Source organism: Charadrius vociferus, unplaced genomic scaffold (assembly GCF_000708025.1).
Source record: "Charadrius vociferus isolate BGI_N301 unplaced genomic scaffold, ASM70802v2 scaffold493, whole genome shotgun sequence".
NCBI classification, from domain to species: Eukaryota; Metazoa; Chordata; class Aves; order Charadriiformes; family Charadriidae; genus Charadrius; species Charadrius vociferus.
The window spans coordinates 132,772-150,833 of record NW_009647581.1 but is presented as its reverse complement, the minus strand read 5'-3'; the positions used below and the strand labels follow the sequence as shown (position 1 = coordinate 150,833).

General features: G+C 39.2%; 1 protein-coding gene across 1 annotated transcript in view; it reads left to right on the top strand.

Moving 5' to 3' along the window:
- Positions 1 to 4,065: 4,065 nt before the first annotated feature.
- HSBP1 (heat shock factor binding protein 1) overlaps positions 4,066 to 18,062 on the top strand; it is a 17,072-nt gene continuing 3,075 nt past the window's right edge. Inside the window, exons 1-2 of the mRNA XM_009880951.1 lie at positions 4,066 to 4,142; positions 15,199 to 15,301. Of these exons, the coding sequence (XP_009879253.1) occupies positions 4,066 to 4,142; positions 15,199 to 15,301 (180 nt within the window). The remainder of the gene's footprint in view (positions 4,143 to 15,198; positions 15,302 to 18,062) is intronic.

Genomic DNA, 18,062 nt, shown 5'->3' with positions numbered 1-18,062 from the left:
AACGTAGTCTTACACAACTGGCAGCTTTTGGAGTAGATCTGACCAGTGACAGAAATCCACCAATACACCATATGCACATGGAAGGAAATGGTAAATTGGAGGATGCCTTGTCCAGTGCTCCTCCCATTTAGCTAGGTAACTGGGGTCCCAAATTATCACCATTTCCACTAACACCTTGTATCCTTGGTATTAAAAAGGGTGAACTACTGTTTATGACTGTTAGTCAGGGTCAGGTGCATTAATAAGGCTCAGAGTGAAACGGCATTAGAAATCAAGAAACCTGACTTTTATATTTTGCATTTGTCAGAGGTCCTAACAACAGGCTTATTCTGTGCTCAGTCTACTCAATGGACATAGAAAAAATTACAGTTCCCTAGCTGCGAATGATTGATTACTCTCCTTGATTTCTAATTTTGCCTGAGTAAATATTTCAGGTTCTGGTCTTGGGGTTGTAAAATAAATCATAATATAATTATATCTTGCCAGTGTTTCAGAAGAAAAAAGTGCATGAATTTATTATTTCTGATAAGCAGTCTTATAATAACAGAAGCCTGAGGCTTACCAGCAAGACAAACAAATTAACAATTTCTATCCGTGCATGTCATTCCAGATTAAAATGGCTAAAGTAAGAATTTAAAACCAGCCTAATTCATTCTGGAAGACGAGCAGGCTACTGCTTATAGACACAAGGATCATGCAGCAGGACAAGCACTTGTACATTTGGAAGGCAGCTAGTTTCAAGCTATCGAATACATCAAGCCAAACAGTGTGTACTGAAGCACTGTATCTACTGTCAATGGATAAAAATTGCTTTATTTTACATAATGAAAATGCAATTTGTAAAGCTAGTGTTTGGAACTCAAAACAGTGAATTTATGTTGTAAGCTACCTGATTTTGGGCTGTCAAGCTAAAAACCTATCTGGAGAGGATGGAAGTCAAAGGCCAAGATTCACTCAAATTCCAGAGCAAGACTACTATGACAGATTGGACATAAACTGTGTGACTGAAGAGAAAAACACTTAATCATATATGATAATTCTGTATGTTTGTAGTTGGGAGTGTAATTTCCTTGTAACCTTATCACTGTCTAGCTCCAGAGATGGCTGCCTCTTCGTTTCCTTTTCTTAGGCGCATAGGTAATAACTCTGCTCCAGTGCATAAATAGGAGTTGGCCTCAGTCAGCATGCAGAAGCAGCAAAGTGCAATTTGGAAAAGCTGAATTAGCTGAAACACTTTTGATTTACCCAAGCAAAAGCATGAAGACTTGATCCTGAATTAATCCTCAGATGCAAGAGGCAGACACTTCTCTTGGACACTTTCCTATCCACCCTGTTGCTAGAAAAACTCAGCCTTATTCAACAGCCGTGACAGATAATAATCTAGCTATTTGAGTTAATGCATACTCGCTCGGCCAGAACAGGACTCTGGTTGGCAGTAATCATGACCCAGACCCATAACAGCACTTAATGTCGTCATCTAAATTTATGGTGATAAATTAAATATTTCAGTGGATCCCTAATGATTTCTATTATGAGAGTATAAAAGGCAGAGACCTGAAAAACCTAAATCACACATCTCATTGCTATTTCAATGATAATAGCTCTGCTGCCTGTTTGCCTGCCAGGCAGGGTAAGTCACACAGCGCAGAACGTGGCTAGCTCTCACTGCGTTTCTTTTCTCTAACCTGTTTTAATCAAGCAACACTTGATCTGAGACACATTCATGTTACATCTGGCCCATTATCAGAAAGTAAAGGGGACTGCAGCTTGAAGAAGCTGGAGTCCATGCTTGCTCTGGACAACAGGTAGTCTCTCAATATGCATTACTTTCAGCCTGCTAGTCTTAATTTTTTTTCTCTTTTGATAAAGTCTGAATTATCTGCCAATATCTTTTTTAGCAATGGAAACTCATTTTAACCACTCTGCTTCCTAATCTCATTGCAATTGTAGCATTCAGGAATGAAAGGGTCTCAAATTACATTAAACTCATCAGGAGACACTCTGGGAAATGCTATGTTTTAAACATCAGATAGCAACCTGAGCCATAAATTCAGAACAATGGACTGTACTAACTAGATAAGGAAAAGAGAGTTAATTTCAAATTACCTGATTTAAAGACACTCAGCTGTAGTCATCCCGTAATTGCAAGACTAATTCTTCAAGGATTCAGCTCAGTTAAAGCATGTCACCTACCTAGTGTGATTCCTGCTGTACTTTCTTGCTTGCTCATTTCAAAGATACGGGATTGTTAGAACAGCTCTGTGAGATTTTTATCACCTATCTTCGATGCTTCAAGAAGTGAAGGTATGCTAAAAATTAGGGGTATGGAGCCCACATCCTTTACAAACACAAGAGATTGAATACCTCAGTTGATGCAAGGCAGGGGTACACTGGCATGATCGCTGTGGGAGAGAAGGTGAACTGTGCTGCAGGGAGTCTCATTTCTAGCTGCACTTAGAACTTACCAGAAGACATCACCTGCTGAGGGCAAGCTCAAGATGATCATGCTAAACATGACAACAGATCTTGCTCTGCACTGGCATTGGCTCAATTGAAATGTCCCGGAAGGAAGACAAAAGTTTAGGAAAAGCATGACCTCTCAAAAAAATCGGTTCCAAATACACTCAAAGCTCTAATGCTCAAGTCTAATATCTGTTATACCAATATCTAACTTCAGATACAAAATAATGTGTTTGGCCAAATCCAGATATATGGTGAAAACACTCCAGAGTTTTGGCTTAGGTTGCATCTAGTTTGAAAATGTACATACTTAAAAATAACCTTTCACAAAAGTAAAGGAAAAAGAAGAAAATTCACAACAATAGTGATTTTGGATGCAATGAATCTCAAGGAACTATGCAGTCATAAACTGGGAGACTGAAATTCTCTCATGGTGGGTTGAAAACAGAACCTAAGAAGGACATTGATGGAGCAGAGCTTCATGATAAGCCCTGGCTCCAGGCTGAGTTTCTCTCTGAATGCCAGTTCACTGTACTGCACTCCAAAAAATTCCTACTCATCCAAAGGTTTTAAAACTCAAATGATCTCTGAAACTGGCGATTGGCCTCCATATTCAAATGATTACCCAAATATCAATTCAACTCTCTGTTTGCTTCAAAACTTCTTGTTTTGATAAAGACCACCAATTTCAGAGGACCAACAATGATGTAGTGATTGTCATCATCTAAAACATAAATAGAATTGTTCAGGTGGTGGTCAGACTGCTAAAGTCACTTTGGATTAGAAGACTGCTATGATTCACTATGGATATCTCTTTGATTAATTAAAAGTTCTATAGAACGTATAGACAGAAATTTAAAGCTAAGTGGCAATTGATATGTGAATGAGTTTAACCTGAGGTTAACATTAAATGAAAAACAAAGGCAAACGACATGGCATTTGAATGGACAGTAATGCCAAGAAATAAAAGTTTACTACATGGAAAAGGAATTTTAGAACAAAATCTTGCATTAAAAACCTATTGACTATTCAAGGGTATTAAACAAATATTGTATACAAGCCACTGTTAGTTAATGTAATCTTGTAGAAAAGCCACAGTGAATTGAAAGAGTTCACATAGTGGTCAATGCAAGATTAAAATAATGAAATTTTGACTCCACAATATATTTTAAAGCATATGATTGGGATATGGCAATCCCATTATCTGGTTCATCATCTAATATTATTGATGAAAGTAGCTAAGAACATTTCAGAGTGGATTTGATGCTGTGAATAAGGACCTCGATGGCTGTGAAAAAAGTCCAGGGTGTGGAAATCCATCCCTTAGTCTTTGAAGCAAGTCAGAATGCTGAAAGTAACATAGTTGGGGTGACTCTGAAACTCTTACATGCATGGAAGGATGAGAAATACACGAACAGATTATTTCCCTAATGATTTCCTGAGAACTTGACATTCTATAAAAGCACTGGAACCCATGAGGATGAGGATATAATCATCAATAACAGTATGTAGAATAAATAATAAATGCTAGATCCTATAAGCAATCAAACATTCAGAAGTCTTGTTTTCCCTTATGGGAACTATTAACATGATAAAAAATTCAAAATGGCATTACACAAACAGCATTTTCCAAATATGCCTGTTACAGAGACCAATCCTATTGACTGTGGAGGATTCCTAAGGTGAGACACTTACAAATTTATTCCTCCCCAGATCAGTATTCAGGAACACTCTGGTGATCAAAAGGCTTCATACCAGATGAATCTGAGGCCCCTGATACTCAGCACAAATTTTGCTGTTGAATGAAGGCTCCTTCTACAGAATATCTCATCGAAGAAAAAAATTTTATCCCAAACTGATGACCTTATTGCCACTGAAAGCAGTGTTTTAATAACAAGACAGAGTTTTTATGACAACAAGTTTCTGCTTCACAACCCAGGCTACTCAAGCACTAGAGGAAAATGACTTCTCCACTAATACCTTCTTTACACTCAATGTTTATGATAGAAAACAGAACCATGACTCAAATACTGAAAAAAGGAATTTCATGACAATCACCAGAACTATCTATGTTTTCTTGAAAGATAAAGTTGAGACACCATTTCTTCCTTCTGTTTTCCTTGCCCTGTTAGTAAAGCCCCGACGTTAACTCTACCATATTAGTCACTTGTATTTAGCTTTGTATTTCAGATAAGACTTATCACCTCATGTACACATCTGTGGCTAGCATTGACAAAATATCTTCCTTTTCAATGCACACGCAAAGTCTGCAGCAAGCAGCATTGATCATTCTATTATCGCTCTGTTATGCTTAATTTCCTCTTCATCTTTCAAGTCAAACTCCATCTCAGATTACATCAATAGTGGTGGCAACACACTGATTGATTACCCTTGCAGTTGGCAGGCAGGCATGCTGCAGGTACGTTGTAAGATTGCTTTTGGCACAACTGAGCTCTCCTAAACTATTCAAAGAATCGAATTAACAAGTGCATTGCGATCTTTTAGCATTCTGATATGACTTTGTAACAAGCAATTAACTGATGCAGCCAGACAGTTTGACAAAGCACTAGAAATCTCTGCCAAGAGGAGGACTCTGCTGCAAGCATAAACCAGCTTCAACGTCCACCTGGGCAGCTCTTTGCCTCCGTTCTGCCCCACACAGTAACAGGCAGGGCTCAGGTGATCTTACCGGTTCCTCATCATGCAAAGGAGGCAGCATGACTGCAGCACAGCAGAGCATGGATAGTCATTCAGTATTCTGCACTCTGAATAAATGAAAGCAGAGCAGAAAATCAAATGCAAGAAACTTTGTGAAATTCAGCAACTCATTCATCCTTCTAGAGCGAAGGAGCTTTTGGGAAGGAACGTCCCTAGAGTTTCTTCTGACAGTAGCAGCAATTTCCTGATGAAATCCATGGTTGCCACTGGCTTTGATTTAAAGGATGAAAGAAGAGCTCTTCTTCTTTCTTCTCCTTTCCAGATCCAGTCAAACCACCAGCACTCACCTCATCCATAGCCCAGCCAAAAGGTCCTATGGCCCCAGAAGTTAAATTACTGAACAAAGTGGATCTTGGGATTATAAGAAATGCCGATTAAAAAAATAAAAATCTCATCAGTCCATCTTTTCTGATACCTGAAGATCCTTTGAACCTTTGGCACTTCTAAACATACCCAGGATGTTATCAGTAACTTGATTTCATAGTTCATCAACATAGCATCCTGCAAGCTGTCCTGCAGTTAGCAGTCCGTAGATATGCAACTCTGCAAGCAGAACAGAAACTGCACAGCAGGTCAGCAACACAATCTGGTGACCCTTTCTTCTCCCGCTTTGTGAAGCTTATGTCCCCTTACATTTAGCTGTGCTGGCTAAGGCCCAAAGCAGTGGAAGTTTGCTTCCCACAGAAGGACAGGTATTACCTGCAGATGCTGCTTTCAAACCTGTGTTGTAATCTGCAACACAGTGGCAAATAAGGGTAACTGCTCTATTCCAAGGTCAACCAACTCAAACAAGTTCCTTGCCACCAGAGCAGAACCCTCACTTGCAGACTGTAATGAACAAATAAGTCCTTTTTAATTGCCATCATTTTTTATCATTTTTAGAACATTTTAACCAATTTTCTTAAGACATTGGCACCTAATAATTGTGGTATTCCTCAGATTGGTACACGTAAAAATGCACTGTCCAAATTGCTAACAGTACTTCATCCATCATTTACCACCCTAAGTGCATCTCTTCCGTGCCTGCCTTTTCTTTATCTGGTTTATCTCTATACTATACACAGAAGTTACAAAAGCATTTGACAAAGTTAATTAACAAGAGAACTTTGCTCCATTTTTTGTGGCAAGGTCAATTTAGTAATTTGCAGTAACACTTACAGGTGCTCTGAGTCTACTACTGTTTGTGTTCCCTAGACACTACAGGTGCAGATCTGAACAGAACTGGTAACTCAAACAGCCAGGATACATTATTAACTCTGCACTAGTTTAATTTCAACAGTCTTTGATTATGGAAAGTGCAAGAAAATAATTACTAGCTTTAGAGGGAGCTTTATTCATGGCTGGCTGAATAATGAAATCACAATGCGCGCAAATAACATCTTGACAAGTATTGATTCACAAGTATTTATCACATTTTTTCTAGGATTGTTCTCCAGTTCCAATATATTTTCAAAATGTGACTCCTCTCAGTTTCCATCTTTCTCTTACTTACATGACTGTGCATTACTGACCCTGCTAAAGTCATAGATTTTGACATCTGAAAGTAGGAAACTTATAGTGTATAACCTTAACTCTTCCCTTGGCAGTCATGCATGTACGTACAATTTCTGAATCAATCACTTGAAGTTTTTCAGCCTATGTAGCCTTAAAGCAGGGAAATGAAAGATGACCTCTTCATGTCCCTTTCAGGTTATGCTTCTAATGGATTTCTTCTGTAGCTTAAAATACAGCAAAAGCATTTCTAAGATAATGTAACCAGAATTATGAGTTGAATTTTACTGCCATGCAATTAGGGTGCTGTTAGAGTTTAATTTCATTTCTTCTTCAACTTGTGGTTTGTTTGTTTGTTTCTTCCAAATAGGTTATGACTCTATGATGCTTTCAACAACCTTCTGCTTGGCATAGGCTTCACATTTTAGCATGGAGCCAGACAAAACTATATTCATGCAACAGGAGATTACAGCAGTACTCCTGCATTCACTTTTATAGCTTTATATTGTATATTGTTATGCATTTTACTGCATAAATAAGCACTCACTATTGAATATCAAAAGAAATGTATGGAAACATATGGCATCTGAGAACTGAAAATAATCATGTATTATCAATGCAGTCTAAAAATAGGCAGTGTTTTGAGACCCAAGAGCAGGTATGTTCTCTCACATGCAGACAAGTGTAACTCTCATTTATCACATGCTCTGAACATCATTGTACAGTATATCACAACATAAAGAAAATACTATTTCTTTTCAATTAGTCACTCATGTTACCAATAAAAGAGGAAAACAGATCAAAATGTTAAAACCTGGTCTTCATCATAGCTGGCAAGAAAATAGCCCTATAACATATTTGTAGCACTGTGTCACAGATACAACACCACACTGAATCCAGCGTGAAGAACACAGCTTCCCATAGGAAACGCTTACTCAGAAACAGAAGGAATTTGGATCAGTGGGCATTTTTTCACAGCCACGTGTTAAGTGCTTTCCCTGGATTGAGAGTTTTATTTATCTTAGCAGAGACTTAAGTCCAATATTAGGATCGATCTGCTGTTATGTTCACATTATGATGAATAGAGACAGAACAACATTGACATAATCTGAAACTAAGAGACAAATTGATGAGTTGTGGCAGCACAAAAGGCTAACAGGATCTTTAAATGTATGTATGTGGGACTAATAAGTAGGAGTAAGAAAGTTATTTCACAGCACAGCTGAGGCAGAGACTGGAAGACTGTGTGCAGTTCTGGTAGCCATGTTTGAAAAGGATATTGAAAAATCAGGAAATGATGGATAAGCTGTGTCTGGTACCCAGGGTTCTGCCTGACTGTTGCGTGGCAACAAGGGGTGCACGCTTTCGGCCCAGCTCTTGTTCTCAAAGGAGCGCCTTTCAAGGGAACAGATCTGCCAGCTGCAATCTTTCCTACAAACCCTCCTCTATCGTCTGATCTAGTATATGGATTGTCATAGACAGGCTCAAGAAAATGGTGAAAAGCTTTCATTCCTCCTGCAGATAAAGGGAAGTGGCCCAAAAAATAGACAATCTAGAATGTTATGCTGATATGAGATAACGCCTATAACTAAAGCAGATTTTTTTTTTCTTTGAAGCACTTCATATTGCCAGTTATGATGTGCTTGAAGAAATACTTATTTTTCACTAGTGGTATTTCTAGTTTGTCTGCAATAACAATTTTCTGTACTTTTTCTACTGAAGACAGTTCAAGCTTTTCCTGAAGAAGAGAAGGGACTAAAACAAACAATGCTTTTTCCCCCAGTATTAGAAGAAAAAAAAAATAAATCTTTGTGCTATCAGTTTTTGCTGTGTGGTAGAACAAATGATACATATGTGGCTTCCACACCACATTTACAACTTGAGGAAATCTAAATGTCAAGGCTTACATTTTACAGTTCCGTTTTGCCATTTTTTAAACACACAATCTTCCCTTCCTGTGGTAGGGGCAACAGAAGTACACCTGTCTTTTACACTCCACCCCATTCCTTAACCTCTCTCTGTAGAGCTGAAAAAATAAATCCGTCTCCCACACTGAGGCAACTGATATAGTTAGCGTCTACTGCCAGCAGCTTGAAGACTCAACAATCCAAAGTCAGGCTCCAGAACCTACATGATTACCCCCAAACTGACACATTTTACTAAAAAAAAAATTATGCTTATGTGCATAAACGTATTGTGTCCTTCTGCCCCACTACCTGTTGAAATGGATCCCTGTGAGCCTCAAATCCCACCAGGGTTACTGGAGAGACCCTTTTACCTCAGTGATTTCTGATGTGGATTCCTGTGAGCAAACTGCCTTTTCTTTTTCTGATTCCTACTCCTTCTCACACCAACTTGATCTAAATTGGCCTAAGGGCAGGGAGTACACTACCATTAAATGATGAGGATCTTGCCTTCACTTTATTAACATCTCCCTTGGGAGTGCTAAGGACAGGCTGGGAGAAGATGATCACATTATCAAAAGCTCTATTCCTGAAAGAGACAAGTCTTGAGAGTTTGTTTACGTGAGATGTAGTGATTGAATTTCTCTTGCCATGTCACAAGCATCCAGTCTGTTGGCCACAGAATAAAGTGAATAATTTAGCAGGGACCTGCTGTGTGCCAAGCAAACAGGTTGTAAAACACTTCTGCACAAAATCTGTGAAGCCAGCTGTCTAGATCTGAGGCACAGAATAGTATTTATTGCTTATGCATCATGCTGAATTGCTAACAACATAATCCAAAATTAGGAAAAGGATGACAAATATGGAAGAATTCTTTTTTGTTGTCCATCCTCAAAAACTCTTTTAGCACATGGACAATTACAGAGAACTGCAGGCATTACTCTTAAGGTTGCTAACATTTAAAGAACAGTGTATACTAAAGCAGATATATTAATGTGGCAAACAGGGGAATATCACAGTCTACCTACAACAGATAAGACAAATGCAGATTTTCATGTGATGAGAAGCACTGGTGCACAGTTGGGGCAGGAAATGAAGAAGTCATTATAACGAGCAATTGGGGAAGCTAAATGTAGACCCATATTTGCCTGGATGTTGCAGTTAGAAAACCTTTCCTTTCCTATCATGATACTGAACAAACAAATGCCAGTTTTATTCATTCCTCAGTGGGTGGATTTTGCAAAAGAGCTCAGCATTGACCTAATTGTGATGGCGCTGGAATCAATGGGAATTTAACACCAGATTCAGCCAGAGTAGGAATTGGCTATCGCTGCCCCAAGATGTCCAGTGTTATAGATTTACGCATTCTGCAACGCCTTTATAATTATTCCGTTATTCAGAGTGGCTGCACAGCCATGTTATTGTGCCCTTTCCTGGTCTGGCTTCCCTGCTGGCTTCCATGGTTGTCCATTTGTTTTCCAGGTGGCACCGCTGTCCATTTACAAATGACGCCTTTCTCCTGGCTTTATAGAGTTGGAATTGGAAGGAAACATTTCAAATTTCAATGAGGAAAACTTTCGACTGTCCTTAATTTTAGTCTAGGATATGTAGTTTTAAATTTGTGATTGATTTGCCAAACTTCTTTTGACTCAATAACAGAGAGAAAAACATCTTAGTGGAGCAGACACTGAGAATAATTACCTATTCTCCTCCACACATGAAGTATTTTTAATTAAATATATCCAGCTTTGTCTATTCGAGGCAGCAAAAATGCCAATGAATTCTTTAAGAAATATTCAAGGAAACATCACCCTTTAAATTTTCAACTAATTCCGGGTAGATTGTTAACATTCAAAAGGTAAGACATACCTAAACTTAACTGCTCATCCAGAAGAAGGCAAGAAATAAAATAAAGGAACATTTCATTATTGTGCACAAAAAACCTAAAACCGGGAAAGAAATCATTATATTATCTTTGTGGAAAGAAATGAAGACTTCAGCAAACACAGTGTACATGGAGATACATCAAACAGAGACAACAGGTGTAATTCAAAGCAAAATTTATAATCATTAGAGCAGAGAAGGTCTTTTAATAAAATACCAAATATAATGAATGGAGTTAGAAGACACATGAATAACAGTATTGATGTCTCCCAGAAAACTCTAACAATTAACAATGATAGCAATTTTTCAGGAAAAAAAAAAAGTGAAAGAATATTACCATGTAGTTATAGTCATTGTTCAGATATGGTTTACAGCACTCAAGCCTCAACAATCATTGGATGGAAATTCCCCCCTCACACCACTGTAGTCTGCAACCTCCAAAACACTTCTCTTCCCATACGCCACACAGGATTTTTACACAAGAGTAAACCACCATAATTTGTGTTCTTTTACTGAAGTTGCTATTATAACCTTGTATTAAATTTCTTTTTTTCCCTTCAAACTTTCCAGCTGAGATTAAATATTACCACCTCATTTGTAGCCCAAACATCTCTGAGAGCGCTTATAGTATTTAAACCAGAAACTGGCCAACTTCTAATGAGTGTCTGGCACACTCTACAACCTACAGCGTCTTCCCCAAGGAAATGCCTGTAGTTTTGCAGGCTGTGTTTTTGTCGCCTTCTGTGTGACACTGGCCTAGCCCCTGCAGATGAAACATGGTTCAGTCCTGCAATGTCCTGAGGTGCTCAGCACCCTCAATTCCATGTGACAGCTGGGGATAATCAGTAACTTGCAGGATCAGACTCTTAGTAGACATTCTCTTTTTGGCAAAGTAGACAGGGCTATTAACAGGATAAAACTGTAAAGACGCAGGCTTATCTGTCTATGAGCTAAACCATAAAATAACTTCATTGTACTATACCCTTGTGAACCTTCATGTAATTCCCTGGCTTGATTGATTAGACTCAAAATTCTAAGACTGCAAAAACAGCATTCAGTTGCTCTATTTTTTATGATTTCAATTTAAAGCTGCAAGTAAACTAGCCTGCTGCCCAAGTGTAATTCCAGTTCCTCTAGCTTTGAAAAACTACTGCAAAACTAAATACATTATTTAGCACTTACTGACTATTCTTTGGTTAATTTGGGAGCATGAACAGTAAGACTGCGTGGTCGAAGTCAAGTTCAAAACAATTTGGCTACATCTTCAAAACCAACAAATTTTCATTGGGGTGGGTCAGATGTTAGTTTGACCTCTATCCTTAAGCTCTCAGCAGCAACACTGTAATATAAACCCAAAGTCTGCGGATAAAGCACTGAAATGTCTCTTGATGCATTAATATATCTCTTTGTGGTTAAAAGCTGATTCTTCTCCCTGCAGCACAATCAACAAAACAGCTTTATCCATCTCTGCTCTGAAGGTGCATCACCAGGAAATGCCAGAATTCAAGACAAAGCAAGATTGCTTCCAATGATCACGGACAGAAGTTTCATATCTCACTGGGGCCTTGCAACTTCCAGGGTAGGATGACAAAGGCCACTCAAGTACCTCTGAAAGCAGCACATCAGTGACTTTAATAGAGGAAGTGTCCTGTACTGAAAAACATCAAGAACAACCACCTACACCACAGCCAGACACAGCAAGGTACAAAACATTTCACTGGCATCACTACCTGATGAATCTCCATTAAGAACTACTCTTTCTGCACTGCAAATCTCCTTTTGCCACAGAAAATTTCAGCCAACCTTCCTACTGATTAATGATTGAAAAATCCCATCGCTTACACTTAATTAGCACAACAAAATCATTCCTCATATCTGTGGCATACTTGCTGTATTCAGGAACCTTAATGAGATGCCCTCTGGAATCCTTATAATTGAAGGAGAAAATGGACTTAAGCTTCTAAAAATGAAGGCCTTCAGGCGCCATAGGTCATAAATGTCGATGTATGTGAGAAGAAAATACTTCATTTTGGTGCATGGTCCGCACTGCACATAGCTACGATGAAAGATACACACCTATACATTAACATTTTACCTGTAAGGTCCTGGGCATCCACAGAGCTCATTCTTTTCCACTTAAGTCAGACTCTGTGATTCTACACAGAAAAATCTGCTGGTATTTTGTGCTAAGGGGCAAAAAATGAGGAATGGACCTGAAACTGGCAGTGAAATAGAGGGGTATCAGAGACACTGTTATCTCTAGAATCGCCCAAAGAAGCCTGAGACAGCAATACTTTGTGTTAGCAGAGTATGGCCCTTTTTTTTCTCCTTATACTGCCTTAGTGGCAGTAGCATTGAGGCAAGGAGCAGCTCAGACAACTTCACGCTAATAAACACTTTCTCTTTACAGCAGCAACCCTCACGGTCCTTTGGCGCTTAACTGAAAAAATTCCACAGCCCTCATTTTTCTGTCCTGTGCAGGTGCCCATCAGAAGTAATGGGATTCTGGATTCAGTGGTTCTCATGAAAATTTTACCAAGGCAGGCTTACAGTTGGAAGTTGCAGTTTTAAAGTATCTTTTTGAGATCCACCCTTCCTTCCTCACACAGCTCCTTCCAGCCTAGAAGTTCTGTTTTGTAATTTCTCACATAAAGGGAATTAAATTACCTCTCATCTTGCAGTCCTTTTTCATGCTCAATTTTAAACGTCCCCACATATAAAATACCAAAATTCAAATAGCTTTATAAAGTTACTACACTTTTTTCTCTTGTACAATCATACATTTCTCTTGGTGAATTTAATTATTGCATTTAATGAACTGTTACTCAATGAACTGTATACATGCTGACCATGTGGACCATGAACATATTTTGTACATGTGCTGATCATGAACTCTTTGGCCGACATCTCCAAAGACTGAATCTACCAGAGGACAGATAGCTGTGTGAAGCAAAACATATCTTAGTAGTTTCTTTTAAGACTCACCTGCCGAATGACAGTATTTTTATTTAGCTGACTTTTCTACTAGTAAAATGTCTGCCTTTGTACTTTTCATTACAGAACCATTGGTTCCACTAAAGATAACAAAGTATAATCTTATGATCTCTTCATTGTCCTCCTATAGGTTGGTACCTGAGCACAGTTCCTCTCACCCCGGCCCTAGAGATGCCAGTAAGCGAAACCATACATCAGCATGAATTACAAAGCAGTTAGTATGAGGCCACTGGAAAAGGTTTTTGGTTTTATGGCCCTTGACCACCAGCAAACTTTCTCCCTTCAGGAAAGTATAGATTACCGAAGCTTTTCTTCTCTCAGCTACAGAGGGTTTAGTAGCAATGCTAAGGAAGTAACATTCTGAAGTGTCTGTGTACAAGAATTAAGTGGGAGAGCAACAAGGAATCAGATAGTGAAAGGGTAATGTATGAAAGACAGTAATATCCCTCATATCTCCATTTCTTACCTTGCCTGTCTTCCTCTGTCCAACCTCCTAAAATGAAATCTGTCTACTCTTAATGAATCCCTGCTTGTCTTTCTCTTCCCTCGTGGCTGAAAAGATCTGAAGCGCCCAGGGAAGCACTCCTTGATCAGTTCTGATGGCAGGTAACAGCAAGCTAATCAAAGACTGAAAATGCAAAATATAGGATGAATTACCAGAGGGGAATAACTACCACCAAAAAAATTTCATTTTGAAAGAGGAGTTAACTTCATGTGAGAACTACTCATACAAAAGCTATTTGTTTTAGTTGCTAGAGAACAATCTGAAAAAAACACAGTGAATTGTTTCTGTTTTAATACAAATCACTTTCACATTTATTCTAGACCTGGTTTTGCTGTTTCCATAATTTGTGCTTTATGCAGTTAAATATTCACATGAGTCATTATATTGAACATTTACTTTTCCCTTGACAGTTGTTTTCTAAGTACAGTTCTTTGTTTATTATGTCCTGACCTCATGTATATTTGACAGCCTCTAAGGAGTGTTATTCCTCTGGAAATAATAAATGAGTTCTGTTTGTTATATTTTTATATTTTCTCAAGAATTTCTGCCATAAGCAACTCAGGCTGCAATTGAGATATTAAAATTTAATTCTCAAAATTTCATCACAAGTTTTTGGCTCCAATACAAAAAACATATCTGTGATTTTAAGTGCTGAGTATCTTAAGATACATACATTCAACACACTCAAATGAGGGAGCAGCAAGAGCAGTTGTAACAGTTTGAGTGCACAGTCATTGTACGAATAATACTCAGAACTACCACAATTATTTGAAAGCCATCAGGGAGCCCAAATAAGCAGTTAAAGTATAGTTGCTCTTTACTGCCTCACAGAATACACAGCCATAATAATATCATCTTTCCTAAACTGTAACCACTGAGCTAATACACTGGAATTCTACCAGGAACATGGCCCTCTGGAATAGCTGCTGTTTAGAAAAGATGTAAACATAGGACCACAACTCCTTGAGGTCATTCCAGAATCTGTAACAGTGTTTTTTTTTTGCAAGAATAGGGTCTTTTGCAAAAACAACAGTCTTTGCAAAAATTGCCTCTGTGAAATTTTATTCTGCCTTTTTAAACTTACATTTCATTAGATGGCTCCCAATCCCTGTGTTATGATTACTGGAAAGGAGGCCTAACAGCAAATATACAATTAATTCTGTAGCATTAACTACTTAAGGTGATTTTGGCATTAACTGACACAAAAAAATAAGCTGTTAAATTAACAGCCTTTTTTTCAAGTGGTTACTTGGTGAGAATTATACTGAGCCCTAATCCTACGTCACCAAAGGAAACAGGAACTGAATCAGACCTAAAGACACCAGTACCAGAAATCTCTATCATGGTGCCACAAAGGCAAAGTTCATTTTGAGTTCTCTGGAAAACTGAAAACATGCCTGCTTTTGTACAAAGCCTGACCGTGACTTACTGCTATATGAGGTCCAGTCATTCTGCTTTGGAATTACATATCCCTGCATTTTAAAGAAGTTTCATTAACTGTTTTAAAATTAATCTTTGTAAATTTCCCTTGATTTTAAGAAAAGAATAGGCCCTTGGTAAATTTTAAGGTCCTCCTTGTCTGTATACTTTAAATTAAGACTTTGCCAGTAAAAAGCTAGCAAGAGAATTCAGCCTTCTACAGTTCCATTCATTTTAGTAATAATCTCTGAACATTAGTATGAAAGGATCATTAATCCTACCAGTCCTCCTTGCATAGCATTTTCTTTCAGTCCAGTCTCAAAAAGGAGACAAAACCGTGCAAATTTTAAGTCAGTCATTGTTAAACTATGCCATGTGTGGAAGCAAATTAATAACGAAAATGTTTTATCCTGCCATCAAAAAAAAAATATCCTAAAGTTATGAGAACAAGTGTGCAGCCATTTGACACTTCTTAAAAGTCTTAATGGCCTGAGGAATCATTTTGTTAGCCTGATCTGACTCCCTGCATAACAAGAACTGTTACACCAGTTTAGTGCACACACATTTTACACGATGTGTGAAAACCATCTAGGGCTTGTCCATACCCTAAGATGGAACATGGTATTGGGATGTCTGAGCCAGAGGAGGCACCAGCTGAATCTATGAAGTGCCTTATCTAAACTATTGTCACAAAGTGGTGAAGTCAAATCAGTAATGTCTCATTCTCACGGTCAAAGTGCAACAAAACCATCTACAAGTAAAAAGCTGGAGAATCAGGCCAACATTTTTTCTTGCTAAATGATGGAGAACCAATAAAGGCACGTGCATTGTCACCTGCTGAAACCTGGAGGGCTGCTGCAGGGAGAGGGCTTTGGACCGTATGTCTTCTCCTTGCAGGCATGTAGCCTAGTGGCTGTGACCTTGACGCCCTTGTCAGGAGACTAGAAGAGACAGAAATGGCCTCCAATGGCTTGACATGTCAAGCAGCTTCCTAAGAGCTCCCCCCTTTTCTGCACAAGAAGAGCAAATACTAATAAGATAATGGGACACAGCAATTTAGTTTTACCAGAAGAACACATAATAGAATAAAGATCACCCTAAGCTTGGAGCAAGAAGGCGCAAGTGTACATGTCAGACCTCTCCTGCTCTGTGCACGTCTCTCCCTGCTGTGTTTCCATCTGCCGGACTTCTTACAGAAAGCCACAATCGCCTGACCGAGCAACTCACGGTGCACACAGGCATGAGTCCATCTCAGCGAACACCGTGTCGTCTCCCTGTACAGTCATACATTCAAAAGTGTGCCAGGGAAGACACAGTCCCCAGGCAGACACTGCTATGCCGCATCCTTTGGGGTCTGCAGCAGGCGGGCAGCAGCCAGAGCCCAACCCTGTGAGCACCACTACCTGCCATGAGACTCACAGCAGCATTTGGGGGAGCTGAGAGATCTGCACTTTGATGTGTGCCAAGAGACCAGACATGATGACATGTTCAAAACAAGAGTTTATGTGATTCAAATAGCAGTCATAAAAGCAACCACCTTTTGTAAACACATCAAGCAAATAAATGGAAGTTAATTTCTTAGCATTTTCAGAACTAGAAGCCATATTTACTTTCAAACAGACAACAAAATTTCCCCAAACTGGCACTAAGTAGTTTTTTATTACTACTGCAGTGCTCCAAACGGCACATTAATAATGCAACCGCCCCGCATCTCACATTTGTTACTAGTTATGGGATAAGGCAGGGTGTGTCAGCGCACTGCATCAGCTTTCAGGCAAAATGAGATGTTTGAGAATCATCTGCTGCTAATGGCAAACGTTCTTCCTTTACAAATTCATAGCCAATGTTTTTGTTAATTTCAGTTCAGACCTTATCTCTATACAATAACCAAGCCGTGTAAATATCAACTCACTTCACAAACGAAAACTACAAATAAGCAGTTTTGGTCTAAAATGCCTATAAACTTGCGCTTAGGTAATGCTTATCCTGCATCCACCCCCACCGCACAAATCCAGTCTACAAAGCTTTACGGTATCTTAAAGCCCTTGTCGCTAATCTGTGGCAGACATGAATTTAATCTAATGCATGCAGCTTTGTTATTGGTACTTCCTTTCATGAATACAATATGCCACAATAATATATTCCCTTTAACCACCAATCCACTTGCGTAGCATTCCCGACTTCCAGCGCCAACCCGTACCGCCGCCCTCCCTGCAGCCAGCCCCTCTCCGAACCCAGATCACCTGCAGATGTGTGCTGCCCGGCCTTAACTGCTCATTCCCTTCTAAATTAAAACGCTAAAAAGGGGGAAGGCCTCTTCAGGCAGCACCGTTTCTCAGGCTAAAATACATTTGTCATATCCCCAACTTGCAAAGTTATTTTTTAAGAGCGTGAGCAAAACTATAAAACATCTGCGTGAGGGAAGCTTTTGTTCTAAGTGTAGGATTACACATAAATGTAATGTTTGGGGCGCGGGGGTGAAGAGATGTTTTAACACCTTCCCCTCCCATACAGCTCTGCCAGTGCCCAGTTTAGAGAAGACTTTGCCTCCTACGCTGGGTTAGCATATATAGGGGAGGCCCACAAGGTCCTTACTTTTCACATCCCGCTGCCAGCGGGGGCCAACTTCAGCCGTGAAGGCGGCGGGGGAGGAGGGGGGGAGAGGCCGAGTGGGCAGCGCGGGGGAG